The sequence below is a fragment of the Passer montanus genome, unplaced genomic scaffold (assembly GCF_014805655.1).
Source record: "Passer montanus isolate IOZ18808 unplaced genomic scaffold, ASM1480565v1 scaffold92, whole genome shotgun sequence".
Taxonomy (NCBI): domain Eukaryota; kingdom Metazoa; phylum Chordata; class Aves; order Passeriformes; family Passeridae; genus Passer; species Passer montanus.
Window position 1 is genome coordinate 1172300 of NW_024374590.1, and position 19331 is coordinate 1191630.

The following is a 19331-nucleotide window of genomic DNA, read 5'->3' on the forward strand; positions in this document are numbered from 1 at the left end:
AAGTGAAAATATAAATTCTCACTACCATCTTTTCTTGTGACAATATGATACACTAAAATCAAATATAGAGTCTGAAAAAAAATTAGGAAATGTTGAATAAAATACCATAGTGCAACTGGATCAATGAAATAAACAGTTCATATATTTATCCAAAGGTTCATCAATCACACTGAAATATACTACTATATTAATACCATTATTCAACTTTTATAGAATAAGGCTTAAAAAAAAATCTACAGAACTAGCATATAGAATTTGTAGAAAAAGTATCAAATTCAATTTTTATTTAGTTTGTTATTCAAGAAGAATATATAAACTTGAAATAGCTTTTTAAAAACCAAAACGATAAAACCCTGGTACATTCCACCCTTCCCTGAGTGCACATGTCGCCATATTTAAATACTGTATAGAAAATAATTGGGAAGAAGATGAATGTGTGACAAGAATCTGTTTCTGGACCCACAGCTGTGAAAAAAATAATACGCCTGCTATGAATCCAAATTACTGGGAAATGTAGGTGGCTCAAACTCATCTTTTGATCAGTTACCAGACTCAGGCATCCTCATTTGCTTCCAGCTGATGTGTTTCAACCTCATAGAATTTCTGGATTGCAACGGAAGCCTGTCCAGCAAAAGCTCTCATTTCACATTTTTGTATATTATTCTATTTATATTGTTGTGGCCCTCAATAATTTCTATAATATTTGACATTTCTTCAGATTTCCAAATCTTGTAATTTCCAAATTTGTAAAACACCACCTTTTTAAGCCAAGACCATTTGGTACTGGCTGCAATGCCAACCTACTGTTCTAGTAATCTTTCTGCAGTCTAATAGCTGCTTTTTAAACATAGATGGTGACACTTTTTCTCTTCCTAATTTTTTTTCTTTTTAACTTAATTTCCTAACTACAAACTCTATAATCATTGTTCTTCCAACTAGTTCAAACTGAATTAATATAATATTGTAGCAACCATCTTACTGAATTACAAAAATTTTTCTGTGGTACTCCTTCAAGCAAAGATTCTACAACATGATGTTTGAATGGTATATTGAGAAAATATTATACTGCTGACAAGATATTCTATTGCTCTGTCACAGGCTCTCTGTAAATACATGTTGCCTCTTAGCACATTTTCTTCTTTCCTCCTTTTTTCCTCCTCATTTTTTCCAAAATTGATTAATGGTTGTGTGGTCCATCTTTTGGTATTTAGAAGCATGAATTGAAACTTAAAATGTTTTACTTGAACTCCATCATTTACATTTTATTTCCAAAACCTCATTCCCACTCATGACCCTTTAGATTCCATAATAATTACCATCTCTGTTAGTTAAATAGATGAGCAGAAGCTCACTTCTCTCAAAGAGGCTTTTTACCTTTTTTGCTGAAGATTTTTGTTACTATTTATTTCAATCTTGCCCATGAATTTAAATCAGCATGGCTTATGGAAATTCATTGTAATTCCTGCACTTGCTAATACTTTTCCATGGAGTTCTTTATTTTCACTAAGATATTATTTTTTTGCTTATCAATTTTGAATTGGATCCTCACTTTGTTATATTATTTTTCCTCTGTTCTTTTTTTTTTTTTTTGTAGTTATACTTGAATTTCTACAATTCAGATACATCTTATACTCAAAACCATTACTTTTGCAGAGTTCTTCTCGTATCCCTAATTTTACACTGCAAACAGATCAGAGCTGGCTAAAAGCAATCCTCCAAACCACCCAACCCAGCTATAGAAAACTCTGAAAACAAGAATAAGGAGAAGAGCACAGAGATGTTTGTCAGATGGGCATCCTGAAGACTGGCATTTCTGCTAAAATTTTGTGTAATGGAAATATATCCTGAATTACTTATGGTCATTCAAATTACCCCCAAGGAATTAGCTTATCAGGGCGTTTTAATGGCATTTACGTGTCTGGGGAGCTTCTAATAGGTTCTAGAAATACAGGATTTTTGTGGTTCAGAAAAGCAATCAATCTATTCTTGAAAAACAGCTGTCTTAGGTCCACATGAACAAATGCAAACAGAATTCAGTGTTGCCCAACATGAAGCAAATTCCATATCATTGGCCAAATATATTTTAAAAAGGTACCTCAATTTGGACTATGCTTATACTAAAATGCCAAAGTAGACAAAATGAGACATTCTAGAGTATGATTCACACCATCTCAAACCTGAAGTGCCTCTAGAGGTGTCTTTTTCCCTTTCCTGCAGGGAAAGCAATGAGTATAGAGTATTTAAGATTTAAATGACTCAAGATTTTATCTCAGGCTACAACTTTGCTTTCAATATCAAATAGTGATAGAGATTCATGTTACTCTGCATTCTTCTAAAAATACAAACAATATCAATATACTATATTCCTATCCTGAAGGAACTTGCATATTTCACAGCATGAACAATGAAATTGTCATATAACTTAGAAAGCAATAAAGGCAAGACTCAAAAATAATCATTATAGTGCTTGAATCTTATTATTTTTAATGTATTGGCAAATAAAAGAGAGAGAGGGTGAGAAGAAAAGAAAGAAACTGAGCAGCTTCAAAAATAAAATAATTTTATAAAATTAAGTCTTCATCTAAGCCACCCATTCCTGTAAAATACAGAAGTACAGAGGAAAAGATCACAATCTCAGGGTGCACAGATGACATTCCTCATTGATCTATAATGTCTTATGCAAAATTGGCTTGAAATAATCAAATGAGGGTATAGTTCTTCACATTATACCATTTTTTTTAAATTAAAAGTCTTCAATTAAATCTTTTAAAGCTGAATATGGAATCAAAACTTAAAAGAATGGCTGAAGGGAAAATTTTTTAATGGAAACTATTATACAAATATCAAATAAAACTAAAATAGAATTTAAATATTCACAGCTCCTTATTTGTTCTTATATTTCAATTATTAACACTTTCTATTATTTTTTGTTTCTGTTAAATCGTTTTTTCTAGGGGTTTTTCTTCATGTTCAAAAACAGTTTTAGGAAAAATTAGAAATTTAATTGAATAAGAAATATAAGAAGGAATGAAAAGTATACGATGTCAAAATAATTTTTTCAATTAGAAGTTTTATTTAAAACCAGTAGTTTTTCTCTTTTATAACTTCAAATAAATGCTTCCTCAAAATTCCCCCAAACTGTCTATTTTACTTGTTGTTTTCATACACCGTTATTTCTTGATAAAAATTCTGTCACACAAGTTTCTAACTGAAGAGATTTCCTCCTAGATAGGAAGATACACATCTTTTTACTGATGTGCACAAAAACGATTTTCTTAAAACTGATGTTTTATGAGGTGACCTCTTCACATATCAGTCCCCAAGATACATCAAGCTGACTATTTTATGAGCTTTAATTTTACTTACACCAAAAATACAAGTGTCTGTTCGCAACACCTGCAGAGTTTAACTATGGTTATCCAGCAGAAAAACACACTTATATCTGATCAAATCAGTGGTCTGGGATTGAAAAGGAGAAAAGTCTTTTCCTTGATTATTATGGTATGTTCTAAAAAGTATCTAAATGGATATGTCCACATTTCACCACCTAAATCCTAACTTTACACTCTGCTCTTAGTACATTCCTTATACAAACTTCCTTAAAAGGGTTGAAAGAAAATCAAACAAGTGGTTCTTTGAAGGATCTGCACAGAGTGCCAGTATAAGCAATAAAAGCAGTAACAAATGCACTCTTATTACATGCAATAGCTAAAGAAATCACAGTACCCTACCTGGCTATGGTGAATCCTGTGAGTTGTGTAGATAAGACATGTAATAACTTTTGGATATGAAAAAATATTAAGCCTACATGTAGATCTATACAAAACCAATCAAAAAAGCTCCGGAGACAACATTTAAGCTGCTGTGAGGAAAATTGAAGCCCAACCCCCCCCATAGTAGCATTTACTGACATACATTCAGAATCCCACATGCCTCCATAAACAGAAGTAGAGGAACAATATTAATCTAAAATTGAAGAAAAAGTGCAAGGAAAAAAAATCTGATTAATTAAGAACAGTAGACAGTAGAAATTAAGAGAGCTATTAAAGGAGGAACTAATTGCAGCTGAACTGTGAAGGAGCCAGATGGCTGGCACTTCAAACAAGGCTTCAATAGGTTGTAATAGAGTTCTTAAACAGAAGAATGGGGAAAAACTGACAGCTATGATAAAATATGTACTAGGTATGTTACAATGAACTGTGGCATGGAGGTACAGAGGTTTAGAGGAGGACTTCTAATGAATGTAATGACAGAGAACAATAGTCAAACAGAAGGTGAAACAAATCAGATGAAATTGATTAAATTATTACAATACATAAAAACACTTGCTAAAATGCTTCCATGCTAATACTGAATACCATTCTCTATGACTATGATGATACCTGATTCTTCAAAATCTGTATGAGACTTACTTGCAAAGCAGATTGTTACTTTTCTGTATATGACAAGGGTGTAAAATCAGTGGACAAAGAAATAAAGGAATTCATGATGGATAGTTTGATTAACAGTGGCCTTACTGTGATGCAGGTCTGGTAGAGAAGTTTGCATACTTTTCACAAAAAATTAATGTTGTTATATTTATTGACACATTATACTGCAGTTTTTTGTTTGCCCAGATCTGTGTGCTTCAATAAATTGAGCATAGACTTGAGTAAATAGTTCTGTTACAAGGCAGAGTTAGGGCAAGGCAGCTGCATTAAGAAGGAAATTACAGTTCAAGGTAACAGAATTGGAATTTTGCAGCCTCTTTCAATCTCATGTTTTTATCATAGTAATTTGTTATTTGCACTTTAAAATGCCTCCTTATCTTTCATCACAATCAAGACAAAAGTTTTTACAGAGGCTATAATACACTTTTCTCCTCCTTTCCTCTCCTGCATGAAAGGAGAAGTGCATTTCTAGTAAGTACCTAAGAGTAAGACTTTAACTCAGATATTTAAACTAATTTTTTCAGTTATAGTCCTGACTGAATGGGAAACAATTTTCTTGCTTTTGACCTTTTTGTCATTGTCCCAGACCTGCATACCAAAAGGAAACATGGAAGGTCAGATACCTGTTAAAAGAAATGTTGAATATGACAGGGAAGTATTTTATGGAACAAGATGAAAACCATGTGATTATTTGAAAGAGGAAGAGGAACTGGGGAGGGTCAGGAAGCATAAATAAGAAGCTGACAAGGGGAAACTGGACCTGGCAAAATAATACTTAAAGGATTATAGAAGATAGGACAGTTCTGTGTTCACAGCAAATATACATCCTATTAACAGGCAGAAAATAAAGGAAAACGCTTTTATCTAAAATTAGCTTACAGTACTTCTATCAGCAAAAGCCTTTAGTCCTCACAAAACTTCTTTTCATCACTTGCACAGCCTGTACTGTGGGCCAGTGTACCTATGATGAGATTTATACAGTAATCACATGTCAAGTAAACTAGAGGAGGACAGTGATTGCTTTTAATGATCTTGTTCAACTGAAGTGACAAGCAGACAAGCAAGTTACAAGACGAGAAGTTTCTAATCAAAACATTATCATACATGAAAAACTGGGCTCTGTATATTTTGTTCAGGAATTTAAAGATACAGGATTGGTTTGGGGTTCTCTTTAGAGATCAAATGAATTGTTCATTGCTTGGGGGTTTTTTATCCTACAGTTGCTTATATCAGTGCAGTGAGGTGGTCTGTAGATCAAGCTGAATGACTCACTACGAGAAAAAATAAAAGTGCAGGGAAAAGAGGAAGCAGAGGTGCCCCACCAATGTCCCACTGCCAGAACAGCACTTCACTACAATTATCACCACTTCCAGAGTAGGAATGAGAAAGAGGTGTCTCCATTTTCTCTAAAAGGTATGGCCTATAAGGATGGAGCTTTGCAAACAAGTCAGGGTGGGTATTTGGCAGAAGAATGTTTAGATCTTCTTCAAAGCTTTCCTTGGTCTGCTCTTAAGGATGAAGCTTATCAGACACAGACAAGTGTTAAAAAGGCAAAAACACAGCATTAAGGAACTGGTAAGTGTGCTGGTTTTAAGCCAACAAATAAGATAATATTACTTTTAAGATGTAAATTTTTGAGAAGTCATTTAAAGAAATTAACACATTAAAGAATTCAAATTAGATAAATTAGACTGTTTAATAAAGTATATTAAGATTGGTCTGGATTTTTAAGGAAAATTTGAAAAATATTTTTTTCAAAGTAATAGTTAACCTGTCTTGTAAAGAAATATATAAATGCCTATTCAATCAGGTTACTATCAAAGTTATTATTTTTTCTATCTTGACAAGTTTTCTCCTGTGAATATATTTTTTATTATGTGCTTGTTTTAGAAGGAATTGGGAATCAGCATATTTATCAGGCTTCTTTGGGTTTTGTTTTTTAAATGTATCAGTCAGTTAAATACAGAGCAGTGTAATATTTCTGTACTGGAGAGAAGCTAAGAAACCAATCCACAAACCTAGTACATAACCAGAGTCTGCCAGGATATATTTGTATTTTTCTGTATTCTCTCTTGAAACAAAAATTGCTTTAAAAATGCACAGCACAGCTTGTTTCTGACACTTCCTTTTACTCCATAGTCCTGAGCAGCTTTGCTGAGACTTCATGCAAATTAAATACTTCACCTTTGGTATTGATTCTTCAACTGCTCGCTGACTTAGTGTCTCAAGACAAAACCAGGGTTGTGCTGAGCAAAATTTGTGACCTTAAAATATATGGTACAGTTTCAAATATAGTTTGTGTTATCCTCATGGATTTCAGACCCAGTGTTCAAAAGCAGTTGAATGCTCCATACTGTGCTGCTGCTTTCCACAATTCCAAAACTTCCAAAGAGCAGATGAGTTCTTTAGGCAACACACAGCCCTCATAGATAACATGAGATTTCTGTTTATAAGATTTCAGAGCAACAGATTGCTTTCCAGACGGATTTTTCTTGTGCCTACAGAACACATTGCTTATTTTACAAACTGGCAAGGAGAACAAATTATGATGATGCTTGCAGCAAATGACTTGCTCTGTATTGCTCTCCACAGGTCACTGCCTCCGAGGATTTCCCAGGACTGAGACCGAAAGGAAATAGCCTGTCTCAAATAGAAAACATTCAACATGCTCAAAAAGGATGCATTACTTTTCAGGCCAGAAAACCTGTGACCAGCGACTTTTTCCCCTTAATAGTTAACCATTGAAATGCTTCTGAAATGCTTTTTTTTCTTTTTTTTTCTTTTTTTTTTAGGTGTTTTTTGTTGTTGTGGTACCTGTTTTGTTTTAGATGTCACAATTATGCATAATGACTTGCTCATATTCTAAGAAATGGTCTTATGACCACTGATGATAAAGAACCCCGTTTCCTTTGTGATTTCTGTTTTATAATTGCTGACAACATCTTTTCATGTCCATATTATTTATGACAGCTCTTCTCATGTGTATTACCTGGTGTTAATAGTATATGAGTTCACACAGTGTAGTCATGGAGTCAATAGAACCATACAATAGTTCAGCTTAGGGGGGACCTTTAAAGTCTTCTAGCCAACCCTCAACCCCCCAGTAGAATTCTCCTCAGATGTGACACTTGGACTGACATAGGGCAATGGCGTCCCTTCAATATTTTTGGAACTGCTGCTGTATTTGAACACTCTCTGCTCCTGTAGACAACCCACAGCCAGCAAACCAAGGTGGGACACAGTGCTCAGCAGCACCAATGCACAAATGGACACCCAGCACAGAATCCTGCTTATTGTCTTGATAGGTCAGCCTAGAGGAACCCCTCATATGGGAATTCCCATGGCACTGAGGAGACAACTGCAAGACCGTGGAAATGGCACTTACACCTTAATGGTACCTACTGTCCCACTCTACTTTTTCCTTTTTAATGTATTTGCTTGAATACAAAGTATCTTAATGTTACTGAGACATTGACAGATTACATCTGTCATTCATTAATTAGTACTAACAGGAACAGCAACAGCAAGTGGCTTCTCAAAATTTTGTTGATACTTTCCATCCTGATATGATATTATTCTACCTGATTGCTGAGCCTCTGCTCTTAAGAGGCTGTCATTTAAGGTAACTATGGGGAGGCTTTGTGATGTATGTCAGATTTCATAAGTTAAAGCCACTACTTGATTTTCACTTCTGACTAGAGAGTTGATATCCTGCTTAACGTAAATCTTTTAAAGCCCTATTTGATACTGCTCTACATTTCTCTTCCCTTTTTGCCAAACATGTTATTCCAAGCATGTCAGTTTGAGAATATTCCTCTATTTTTATTGGAATAAGACTATTGATTTCAGAAGTACATATTATAACAGAGTATGGGGGGTTGTGGTCTCTATGAGGAGCAGGTGGAGCTACCCCAGGCTCTTCCAAAATCTCAAAACTCTCCTTCCCTTATCATTGTTCTTAAAAATGAGAAGGTACAACAATGGTCCTGTTTTGCTAAAAAACCTAACACAAGCAATTTTTACCAGCTCTAACAGCAAACAATTTAGGTACAAAATAGACTTTTGTAGATATGATCTGCATCATAATGAATTCTTACTTCAGTTAGTGTCACTATCCACCTAAGTATCTAGAAAAGGCTGTTTTATTTTCTCTGCCAATGTTCTCTTAAAAAAAATGCACCAGAAATGACAGTATCTCCCTGCTGTATCAACAAATATGTTTTCTCACTGTGCACAGTGCAAAGCTTTATAAGAAATGCAAGAAGAAAAATAACATAAATCAAATGTTAAGGGTTATTTTTTCTTCTTTAATTAGCCCATTATTAAGAGTTTTATACAAATTTGAACAACAAACTACTTCAGAAAGCCCTGTGCAATGTATACTCTTTTCATTTCAGCATAAGTCCTATTTTAAAAATATATTTCACAAAAATAATCATTTGTTCTAAATGAACAGGACTTTGATAAGCCCTTAATAACTCTGGTAATCTAGTTAGTGAAAAACAGAGTAATCTAGGGAAACTATTACTGGTGTTTTAATTAAATTACTGATCAGAAGGACTATGTGGCTGGTGACTGTTTTTCTCAATTTACCTCCTAAGCACCCCCGCAGTGGGAGACGCATCCCCTCCTAATCACTTTTTTGTTCTGCCTCCTACCTGTAAATCATATCTAGGTCTGAGTTTACACATAATTTTCCAAGACATACAGCCATCTCAGAATGTTCATGTAACTTTTAGTGCTTGACTTACAAATACAGAAAGACCACCTTTGTGAGCAACAAAAAGGGTTTATACCTTTACTATCATCACAGAACTGTGAAGAAAACCTTTTCACTCCCAAGAGATACAAAAGCATCAGCAATCCTGCAGTCCTTTGTGTACTTTTGAGGCTGGAAGTTGAAGTACATTTTAAAGGGAGGATTATAAATCTCAGAAAATAATTTCCCACCTAATCTCTAACTGCTTAATGTTTTTACAGGAATTCTGCCAATATTTTACATGCAGTGTTAAAAGTCAAGCACTTAACATAGTGTTGGCACCAGCCAGCAGTCAGAGACAGCTCTCCATAGAGGGGATAAAAGACTGGAACAGCTCACACCACAAATATGAACTAGACTTCTCTGTCAAGTCGGAATATCCCAATATCCCTACATCACTAGTACTCTACTGTCATACCTTGCCAAAACAAGAATTTTTTCAAGAGTTTGCTTTCAAAAAGGCAGTAGCATTGTATTACTTCCAGAAATGAATAATAAAAAAGAAAGAAGCAGTGCCAACAAATCACTGGGGAAAAAAATTAACTTAGCTATTCTTTACCTGCAGATTTGTTCTAACTTTGGATGAAACCAAAAAATGTAAAAAAACCCCAAAACCGCAGTACAAACACAATCTAAGGAAAAATTAACATTTAGACATGCATTTGTAATATGAAATACAAAACAAACTCATAAGGAAGTCTTTCCTAGTGCAACAAAAAATAAATAGGCAGTTTAGGAGCAAACACAGCTGAAAGCAATTTTAATACCAGTGAATGTTGAATGGCTGCTGCATAAAGTGCACTGAAATTTTGCTTCCCACTTACCCGTTATTGAAAGGAACAAACTGCAGGTTACACTATATCAACAAAAAGCATTTAAGAAGACAAAGGGAAAGAAAAGTTTAGAAAGTGAGTCTCCAAGAACGTGTTACGAAGAGTGTGTCAAACTGTATTTGTCTAATGCTGTACTCTTGAGAATTCCTTCATTCCATGAGAAAGAATTGCATTTCAGTCATTAAAAAAACAATCAAAATGTCTAATTTGTGACATATATACAGCTGTTGGCACTAGTTTAAGAGGCAGGGGGGTTTTAACTATTAGGTAGTTATCGTAACACTACAGTAAGTAGGCACAATTTCAAGTGCCACACCTTGTGTATGAATAATTTCAAAACATGGTTCTTTATACGAGCAGATGAGGATTCAGGTAATATATTCCATCCCAATTTCCAATTCATACTTGAACAGTTCTTACAAAAACACATATTAACTTGACTGTGCTGTGGTACATTGATAAAAGCTTTAAAAATGCACATGGAAAATTTAGTTGTTAGCATGCCAAATCAAGGTCAAAACAAAGTCTCACCTCACTATTTTTGCAGCCTTTTTTGAGACAGGTAAATTGGCAAATGGCAGCATGGTGAAACAGAGCACTCACCATGCAATAATAATGACAAGTAGTAAAGGAAAAATTAGACTGTCACCAGCATTTAATATCATATGAAGTAATGGCATTTACTCCTTTAAGGAATGTAAGCATCAATTTCATTAGGGACAGTTTGCAGCCCTTTGTAGAGAAGGTAAATATTATTTTATGCATATCAGCTAGCACTCTAGTGATATAGCAGTGCAAGATAGGATCTTCTCCAAATAAGTTCAGACATGCATTTTACTGCACCTAGAAATTGGAAATAATTTATCCTGAGAGAAGCATTTAAATTTCCAGTATAGTCACTAATGGTAGGTGCCTCTGGAGATCTCAAGGGAGGTTTGGTCTGCCTAATTTAGACAGGCAGACACAGAAGTATCTTCTGCCATGGCAAGATTTCCTAAATGAGGAAGACTTTATTTAACTTGTAAATACAAGCTCCAAGTAATGTCTATTACTTTCAAAAGCAGTATTTTTTTGAGATTCTCTTCTGAAAGAAGAAACACACTGGAAAGACCAAGGTCCAATTGCCTGTAATCACACCCCCAAAATACCATACTTACTTCATAACCTTAGTATTTGCACTTGCAGGAATGATGAATTAATCAGTGTTTTAAATTATTGGGGAAGAAAGGAAAATAATTCCCATTACTCTTTACACCATATGAAACTGACTTTGCTTATCTTGATTACCTATTAGAGTGATAGTAGCAGACTGCAGTACATAAAATTATGCGCATTGAACCCATAATTTGCCTGCCATGAAGATAAATGAATGAAGAGTCCATAATTTAAAACTCTGGAAAATACCAGCCTGTACAAGTAAGTAGTTTTACAGAAGGTGACTTTTTCAAGCCATATTCAGCACTGACGGGTTCATATCAGTTCTTCTAAGTGCACTTTGTTGTTGTGAATACAAACCTGCAGAGTCCAGGGCACAGATTATGGGCATTGGGGTCCAACAGAATCAAAATGTTTTATTGATTTTTTGGTAAATCCACTATTTACAGAAAAAGGAGGATTACTGTGAGCCTCTCACAAAGGGGAACTGCCCAGAAACCACAGCCTGCTGAAAAGAGGTACTGTCACTTACGCAGCCAGGGGTTGATTTCAGGGGTTTAAAATTTTTAACAGCCTGGAAAATACAGTTTAAACACTGGATATTTACATATTTTAAAGCAAATTCTTTGCTTGGGATTTTTATGCCTTTGTATAACCAACAGGAAAAATGGAGGAGATGCTAAGAAATCCATCTGTTTCTGTCTGCAGGGCTGACAGTTTCTGTCTGTTTTCCTAAGTTAACATTAAATGTGAGCAGAAAAGGATCTCAAAAATATCTGCCCTTTTGCTATTTTCACCCTAAAGATGAATTAAAGTATACAGTTTGTAAATTTCAGAAATGATTGGTTTTGAAAAACTTCACCAATATGTTGTACTCCTACTAAATTAGCTATTTAAAATTTTGAAGTTCGGTAATACAGCTTGGATCGTGTGTTAGATTTAAGTATGACTCTGTCTGCCTCTGAGGCATCACCACAATCCATTAAGTTCCCCTTATTTTCTGCCCATTGTAAGCTTAATATGTGATTCATCTTTTTTCATACCACACAGGACAAAAAGTGGTATTTTGCATTTGAATCTCTAATTTACACTCGTCATCTTTTTTTCCCAAGCAATAAATGGTGAAGAGGAAAGCTTTTTTGCAGCTTCTTCAGCTGGGGAAAAGTAGTTATATGTCAGACCCATAAGGATTTTGCTGCTCTCTTTATCCCTTGACCCTATTTTCATACTCAGAGCTACAAGGAAATAAACTATCCCCCAGAAAGAAAATATACTGGGAGGTTGGTAAGCATTACAGTATGTAAATTGTATGTCCTTTTCCCCAAGATACACTCAAGTCTTTAGGGACAAGGGCAAGTAAGCTCTCAAAATGAAATACTTTATAATGGAAATATTCTATTCCAGTCTTTTAGGTACTCACTCAAGGAGAAAACAACACAACTTCAAGTCTCTAGAGGAAAACAACACAATAAACTATACAGAGCAGTTTTGATATAAAAGGAGGAAAGCATTCCTGATAGATGGAACTTACCAAGTAATATTTACAAAGTTTATCTTTGTATAGTATTTTGTAGTTATTAATTAAACCGTGGCATCTCTTGTGGGGAAAATTGCATTGATTTTTCCCACCATTGTAGATGGCATTTTAATAAAGAAGAGAGACAAAAGCATGATGCTGAAACTGGAGGGATAAAAAAGATATTTCTTTTAAGAAGGAAAGAATAATGATTGCCTTTGAACTTCAAATATAATGCCACTTCTCCCAGAAAACAGCACTACTGATGGAAAGAAATTTTTCTGGGTTTTTTTTCTTTTTTTCTTTTTTCTATTTCAGCCCTCTGTTTTGTTGTCAGAGGAGAGTTATTGTTCACAATTAGAGATATAAGAACCAAGAGGATTTACCATGAAGCTATCAGTAATATTTCAACTACAGAAACCATGTGGGAAACTGTTCTTAAAAGCTGTCAAGAAGATGTAAAAACAGAATAAAAGCAAGTCCTTGGATGGATCTAAATATACTAGGCAGGGAGAAGACATTTAATATCTCTAATTCTCCTGCTTGGGGAATGGGGTAGTGAAGGGAAGTGAAGACAATAACAGCGAGAAGCTTCATGGCCTCCCTCAGTAGCCTCTCCTTTCACCAGTGCAGAGGAGAGGATACTGGGTTAAATGGGTCACTGACATAAAATGCCTGTAGAACCTTCCTGGTCACTGAGCCTTCAGATCAGAGTGAAAACTTGTATTTTTAAACTGAAATACAGAGCTGTTGGCAAAATAGCTGTTGCCTTCAACAGAATTATGTTTTTGTCCTCTAGTTCTGGCTATCTGTGCATATAAATGTGGCATGTAACCAGAGACTCTTGTAATCCTGTAAACCTACTGCAATAATATAACTGTACAGAGCCATATTGGAATTGACTTCCTTGTAAGCCTTAAATTTAGTAAGTCACAGATATGCACATCAGGTAACTAACACCAACTCCTTTAGCAGGCATGTGATTTTCATTCGAAGTGCCTAGTTTTTCTATCTGCCATCTAAACAAAAAACCTTGCAGCAATACAAGTTAAGAAAGAACCTAGATTTAATAAAGGAGGAAGACGGAAATTATGTCTTATTGTTACGTAAACATATGCACCCACTTAATATACCTAAATCATGCTGTTGGTGCTTCTGTATGCTCACTGCAATGCCAAGTTGTGGTACTCTCAGGTACAGATGGCCCAGTACCAGAGGCTCACTTCCTACACTTATCTACCATATGCAAGCCTTTTAACTAAATAATTTTTAATAATTGAAGTGAGACACAGAGCAACTAGTGTTTTGCTGTAGATGTGCACTCAGCAGAAACTTGAATTAACCTTTATGGTGCAGGAAATTAATACTTTCATTACTAGAGTGGTAGTCAGAACTATACTGTATCCATAGGAAAAAGCACCTTACCTGAATAACATGTTTCAGCTTGTCAATAATTTGGCTTATTACAGGATCTGTTCCCTTCACTTTTACTTCTGGATTTGCAGACTGAGCTTTGATTCCACTGCCAACCACACGGTGCGTATAGCTAGTTTAATACAGAAACACACATAAAAATGTTTTAGTAACTTACTCTACTCTCAGAGAGTCATCTTAGTCATCTTCTAGTTTGTATTATCTCTCATGGCACCAGCATACCTCTTTGAGGAGATGCATTAATTTTGTGCACATGTTTTTCACAAAAAAGAAATACAACAAAATATAATTACTACATTCCACAAAGTTCTGTTATTTATTAGCATTTTAAGTTTACTGCAGACTTTAATAAAGGAAAGTTATCTACATTTTGTAGCATGAAACATTGATCCCTGTGCATGTTTTGTGCGTGCAAAAAGACTGTGCTCCATTTTGATTTTGCTAAATACAACATGATGATTGCCTTAATGTGTGACATTCCAAAGTTTTAAAACAAACTCTAGATTCCATACACACAGCACGTTCAGAAATAAACCTGAAGATTTTTAGTGTTTTTGTGAGTGAATGCACAGACAGAATATTTACTGAAAGATAACAGCCACATTGTGCATTAATTATTTATAATTACATAAATTATATAAGTAAGAGTAGGCCAAAATGTACTTGATATATAGATATATCAAAAGAAGTAAAAAACCACATATAAGCTGATTCAAAAAAGAACTGCTTGAGTAAGGAGAACATTGTTTATAATACATCAAAATTCAAAATACAGTAAATAAACTAACCACCGAGCAGGATTCTGTAGCTTATTAAGAAGCAATTCTTCATTCAACTTACCATATTATATGTAATACTCAAGTTATGCAAGAAAAACCGAATATCTACCTTCTCATCACAGATACTGTACACTATGCAAATACTGTCCATATGCTATATTTTTTCAGTGTACTCTATAAGAGGATAGCTCTATAGCTCTCTGTCTCAAAAGTATTTTGCCAGCTGTTATGCTGTAAGGAAAAGAAAGGAAATAACCTTATCAGAGTAAAGAAATACCAATTCTTGCCTGTTAGATCCACATATAAGCACAGACAACACAGCATGCTAAAATTTTGCAGAATTTCTTTTATGAAAAACATTACATGTCCTCTTAGCTCTGCAGAAAAGCTTGCATATATGCTAAACAATGAATGCAGTTCAGTAAAACAAGGTTGCCACATAACAGTATTTTGTCCTTGATCTTTACTTAAATATCACCCTAAATGAGATTTAGGATGTTCCTGAGGAAGTGTACACACTGAATAAATGAATGAATAAATGAATGGCTTGTATTTTGAAAAGGTGTTACTTTGATTTACAGCAGACAGCTTTTTGTGCTGCCTTGTAGCAGTGGAGCCATTTGCCAGCTTGAAGTGATGGGGAAAAGCTTTGTATATAGGAATGTGTACAAAATCCACAGTCTGCCTGCTAGTCTTGGGCCATTGTTTAATTCAGCAATTTGGCCTGAGCCAACAAACCTTCTGGTAATTCTAAGTGTGAAAAAATTAAAGTTTAGCATAAAAACCTCCAAAAAAATTTTTAGCAGTCATTTGTATAAAACAAAATGGATAGATAGATAGATAGATCGATAGATAGATAGACAGATAGATAGATAAGGAATTAATTCCAGCTGAACAATGCTGCAGTGACCAGAAAAAACTGGTTTAACTCAACATACTAGTTTAACGCAGCACCAAAATTTCTCTTCATACCATAAGACTATAAAAAATCTTGAAGGTTATGTCTATTATTTTAATCCAGTGGTCTTGCTCTGTTTCACAGCATGTAAAATCTGTGTTCTCACTTTCTGTCACTCAGAATTTTTCAATTAACACCTTTTTTTCAAATGCTGCAAAACCAACTATTGCACATTTTCCTGTGAACAGCATAACTGTGAAAAAGAATACCCTTTCTCTTTTTTTAATTCAATGATACTCATTTCTCTAACCATGCAAGAAGAAATAAATCATGCAGAAGCTGAAAGTTCCCTAGATTACAATTTTATTAGTTTCATTCACCTGAGAATTATTTGGCAATGTCTCATTCAAGACTGATTATCATTTCTTTTTCAGCTATTTCTACAATGAAATCAGAAGTCTTGCACAGCTGGTATTTGCTGTAGGAGTGACTCCCTCCCTTCACATGAGTGAAAGTAGCTGGGAAAGTAATGCTCTGTTGTGAGCCTGAAACTCCTGATATTAGGAGTTTCAATCATGTCTCCAACCTCTTCAGAGTCAACATTCTCTAAATTCCTCTTCACCTTTTTTCAGTTGAGAGTGGGCAAGGGTAAGAAGATGAAGCAGATGTGATGTGCATTGAAACAGCGACAAGTAGCACACTAGTGCTTGATAACACCACAAATTTAAATCTATTTGCATTGAAGAAATATTTGGAAAATAGGTGCTGGTAGTAACAACCTTGGTATTACTTTTTCCCTATGCTGTTTAGCATATTTCCACCTTCTTTCTCACTACTGATCCTTCTCTCACCAACAGCTGGCACGATCCTTTCTGGGGTTTACAGAAGGAATTTCTTATTTTCCCTGCTTTCTGCTGCCTGCAGGCTTCCTTATCCTCCATTTTCAAACAGATCAGTGCACCTTGAAATTGATCCTCCAGGTTCTGCATGTGAGTTCTCCCTTAGGAACATACCAGAAGTAACCATCATGTATGGAAAATGAAGAGCTGGATTTCAAAAATTAAGATTCATTTAAATGGAATTTGATTTGTAAGAATATTTTGCCCAAAATAAATCTTGTTTTCTTGGCAAAAGCAAAGCCCAGGGGTGGCTGCAGGAGTAGCTTCTGGGACAGGATGCCAGAAGTTTTCCCGAGAGTGGAGCCAATTCCAGCCAGCTCCAAGACAGACCCACTGCTGGCCAAGCCCAAGCACATCAGTGATGGTGGTAGTACTCCTGTGACAACACATTTAAAATGGACAAAAAACTGCTGAGCAAGAGGAGGTGGATGAGATGAATTGAGAACATGAGAGAAACAGCCCTGCAGACCCACATAGAGAGAAGTCTATGCTGGAGCAGGTTTGCTGGGAGGTGACCTGTGGTGGAGGAACCCACACTGGAGGAGCCTCTTCCTTCTGACCTCCACCCTGTGGAAAAGACCCGCGCTGGAGCAGTTTGTGAAGAACTGCAGCCTGTAAGAAGGACCCAAGTATGACCTCCACCCTGTGGAAAAGACCCGTGCTGGAGCAGTTTGTGAAGAACTGCAGCCTGTAAGAAGGACCCAAGTTAGAGAAGTTCATGGACAACTGACTCCCATGGGGTGGACTCCCGTGCTGGAGCGGGGAAAGAATGTGAGGAGGAAGGAGTGGTAGAGACAGTGTGTAATGAATGCCCAAATGTGAGTACACTCAATGTATTTAAGTAAATTAATGTATAAGTTTGCATTTTTCTTGTTAATTTAGAATAGTAACCCGTATTAAATTTGCTTTCACTGCAAGGTGATCCAGCTTTGACCAACTGATATTAAAAACTCTCATTTAACTTTGAGTTTGTCGTAATTATATGCTCTGACAAGTCATAAGACAGATGAAAGCCTTTTTTCTTTCTTTGGGTGTATAATAAGGCATTGACAAAACCTTATGAAATATTGCTTTATTGATTCTTATCATAAAAGTAAGATTATGAAAGTCAACATATTTTTGTTTAATCTTTGTCTGTTTAAAATGGTATCTTTTGCCTACAAAAATTATAAATTACTCATAAGTTATTTCATACTCCATGTAATTTTGTTTAATTAACAAATGTCTATAAATCTAGCATCTTCAAGTATTCTAATGTAAATGAAATGATCTGTCAAAGCTAAACAGGCTGTTGGGAATCTGAACATGGTACACTAAACTTCATCTCTGTAGACTCACATTTACATGCAAAATTTGTTTCCTGTTGCTTAGGGGTGGGGGGAAATATAAAAATCCAAGACTCGGTTTGAGAGACTTCATTCATTTTAAAGTTTTAATACGGCATTAATCACTTTCTGTTTCTCTAACTCCTAATGTACAAGTAATGGGAAAAATATTTTAAGGATCCCCACAGAGGTAGTCTGACTTAAGCAAGTGTTGCTCAGATTTGAATCCTGGGGGAAAAAAATGACAAATTTCTTGCTAGAGAAATAATAGACCCGCCATCTGTGCTCATTTCTGTACAAGCATGGTAATGTATCACATCACTTTAATAGGCAGACTTGGTCCCCAAGTACTATTCATTTTCATCAGCATTAGGAAAAAACCCCAAGAACTAATATATTTGTATTCTATAAACATGTTTTAAAGTGATGAATAACAAGGTGCCCATTTTCTGAGCTCAATATATGAATATTCATATAAATTACCTATTACTCTCTATTGTATTTATGAATACAATTGGTGGGGTTTACTTTTGATTCTCTCAAGATCTCTGATAAAAGAGAAAATAATGCTTTATTTGCTATCACCTATTTCTTGGTACATGCAGTTGGAAAAGCTATTAGAATTACTAAATACATCAATTCTTGTATGATTCAGCCATTTTGGATGTGGTGCTTCAGGAAGATCTGTACATGTATATCCCTCCAGCACAAAATAATCTGTATAATCTTGTGATGACAACTAATACATAATGTTTATTGTCAACACTGATTATGATTTTGCTTTTCAAGCTACTTTTAGGCACTTTGACCATATTTCAAGTGGGAGATTAAAGTAATGAAAGGTGTACTATGACAGAAAAGTTATTGTCCAGAACATCCCTAAGTGCACCGGCAGTCAAGCCTCTCCCAAGAGACCTGGTGATATTTAGCAAGTTTAGCTGGTCACTCCATCCTGATGTAACTCTTTCAACTGCTGCCATCACCACCTGTCACAGGTTTCTTCTAGTCACCGGTGATGTTCCTCGGGAATCAGAACTGGGGGTCCATCTTGTTGAACACCTTTATGGATGGTTTGGAGAAGTGGTTCAAACACAGCCTCAGTCAGCTCATACATGACACCAAGTTAGGTGGGAGTGTTGATCTGCTGGAGGGTAGGAAGGCTCCGCAGAAAGATCTGGAAAGATTCAAACAATGGACTGAGGACAATGGCATGAGGTTCAGCCAGGCCAATTTCTGAGTCCTGTACCTGGTTCACAGCAACCTCATGCAGCACCATAGGCTTGAGGAAGCGTGGTTTGAGAGC

At 35.4% G+C, this 19331-nt stretch overlaps 1 protein-coding gene across 1 annotated transcript in view; it reads right to left on the reverse strand.

Moving 5' to 3' along the window:
• Positions 1-19331, reverse strand: part of GPC5 (glypican 5) — a 576169-nt gene that overhangs the window by 374868 nt on the left and 181970 nt on the right. Inside the window, exon 6 of the mRNA XM_039695706.1 lies at positions 14119-14239. Within this exon, the coding sequence (XP_039551640.1) occupies positions 14119-14239 (121 nt within the window). The remainder of the gene's footprint in view (positions 1-14118; positions 14240-19331) is intronic.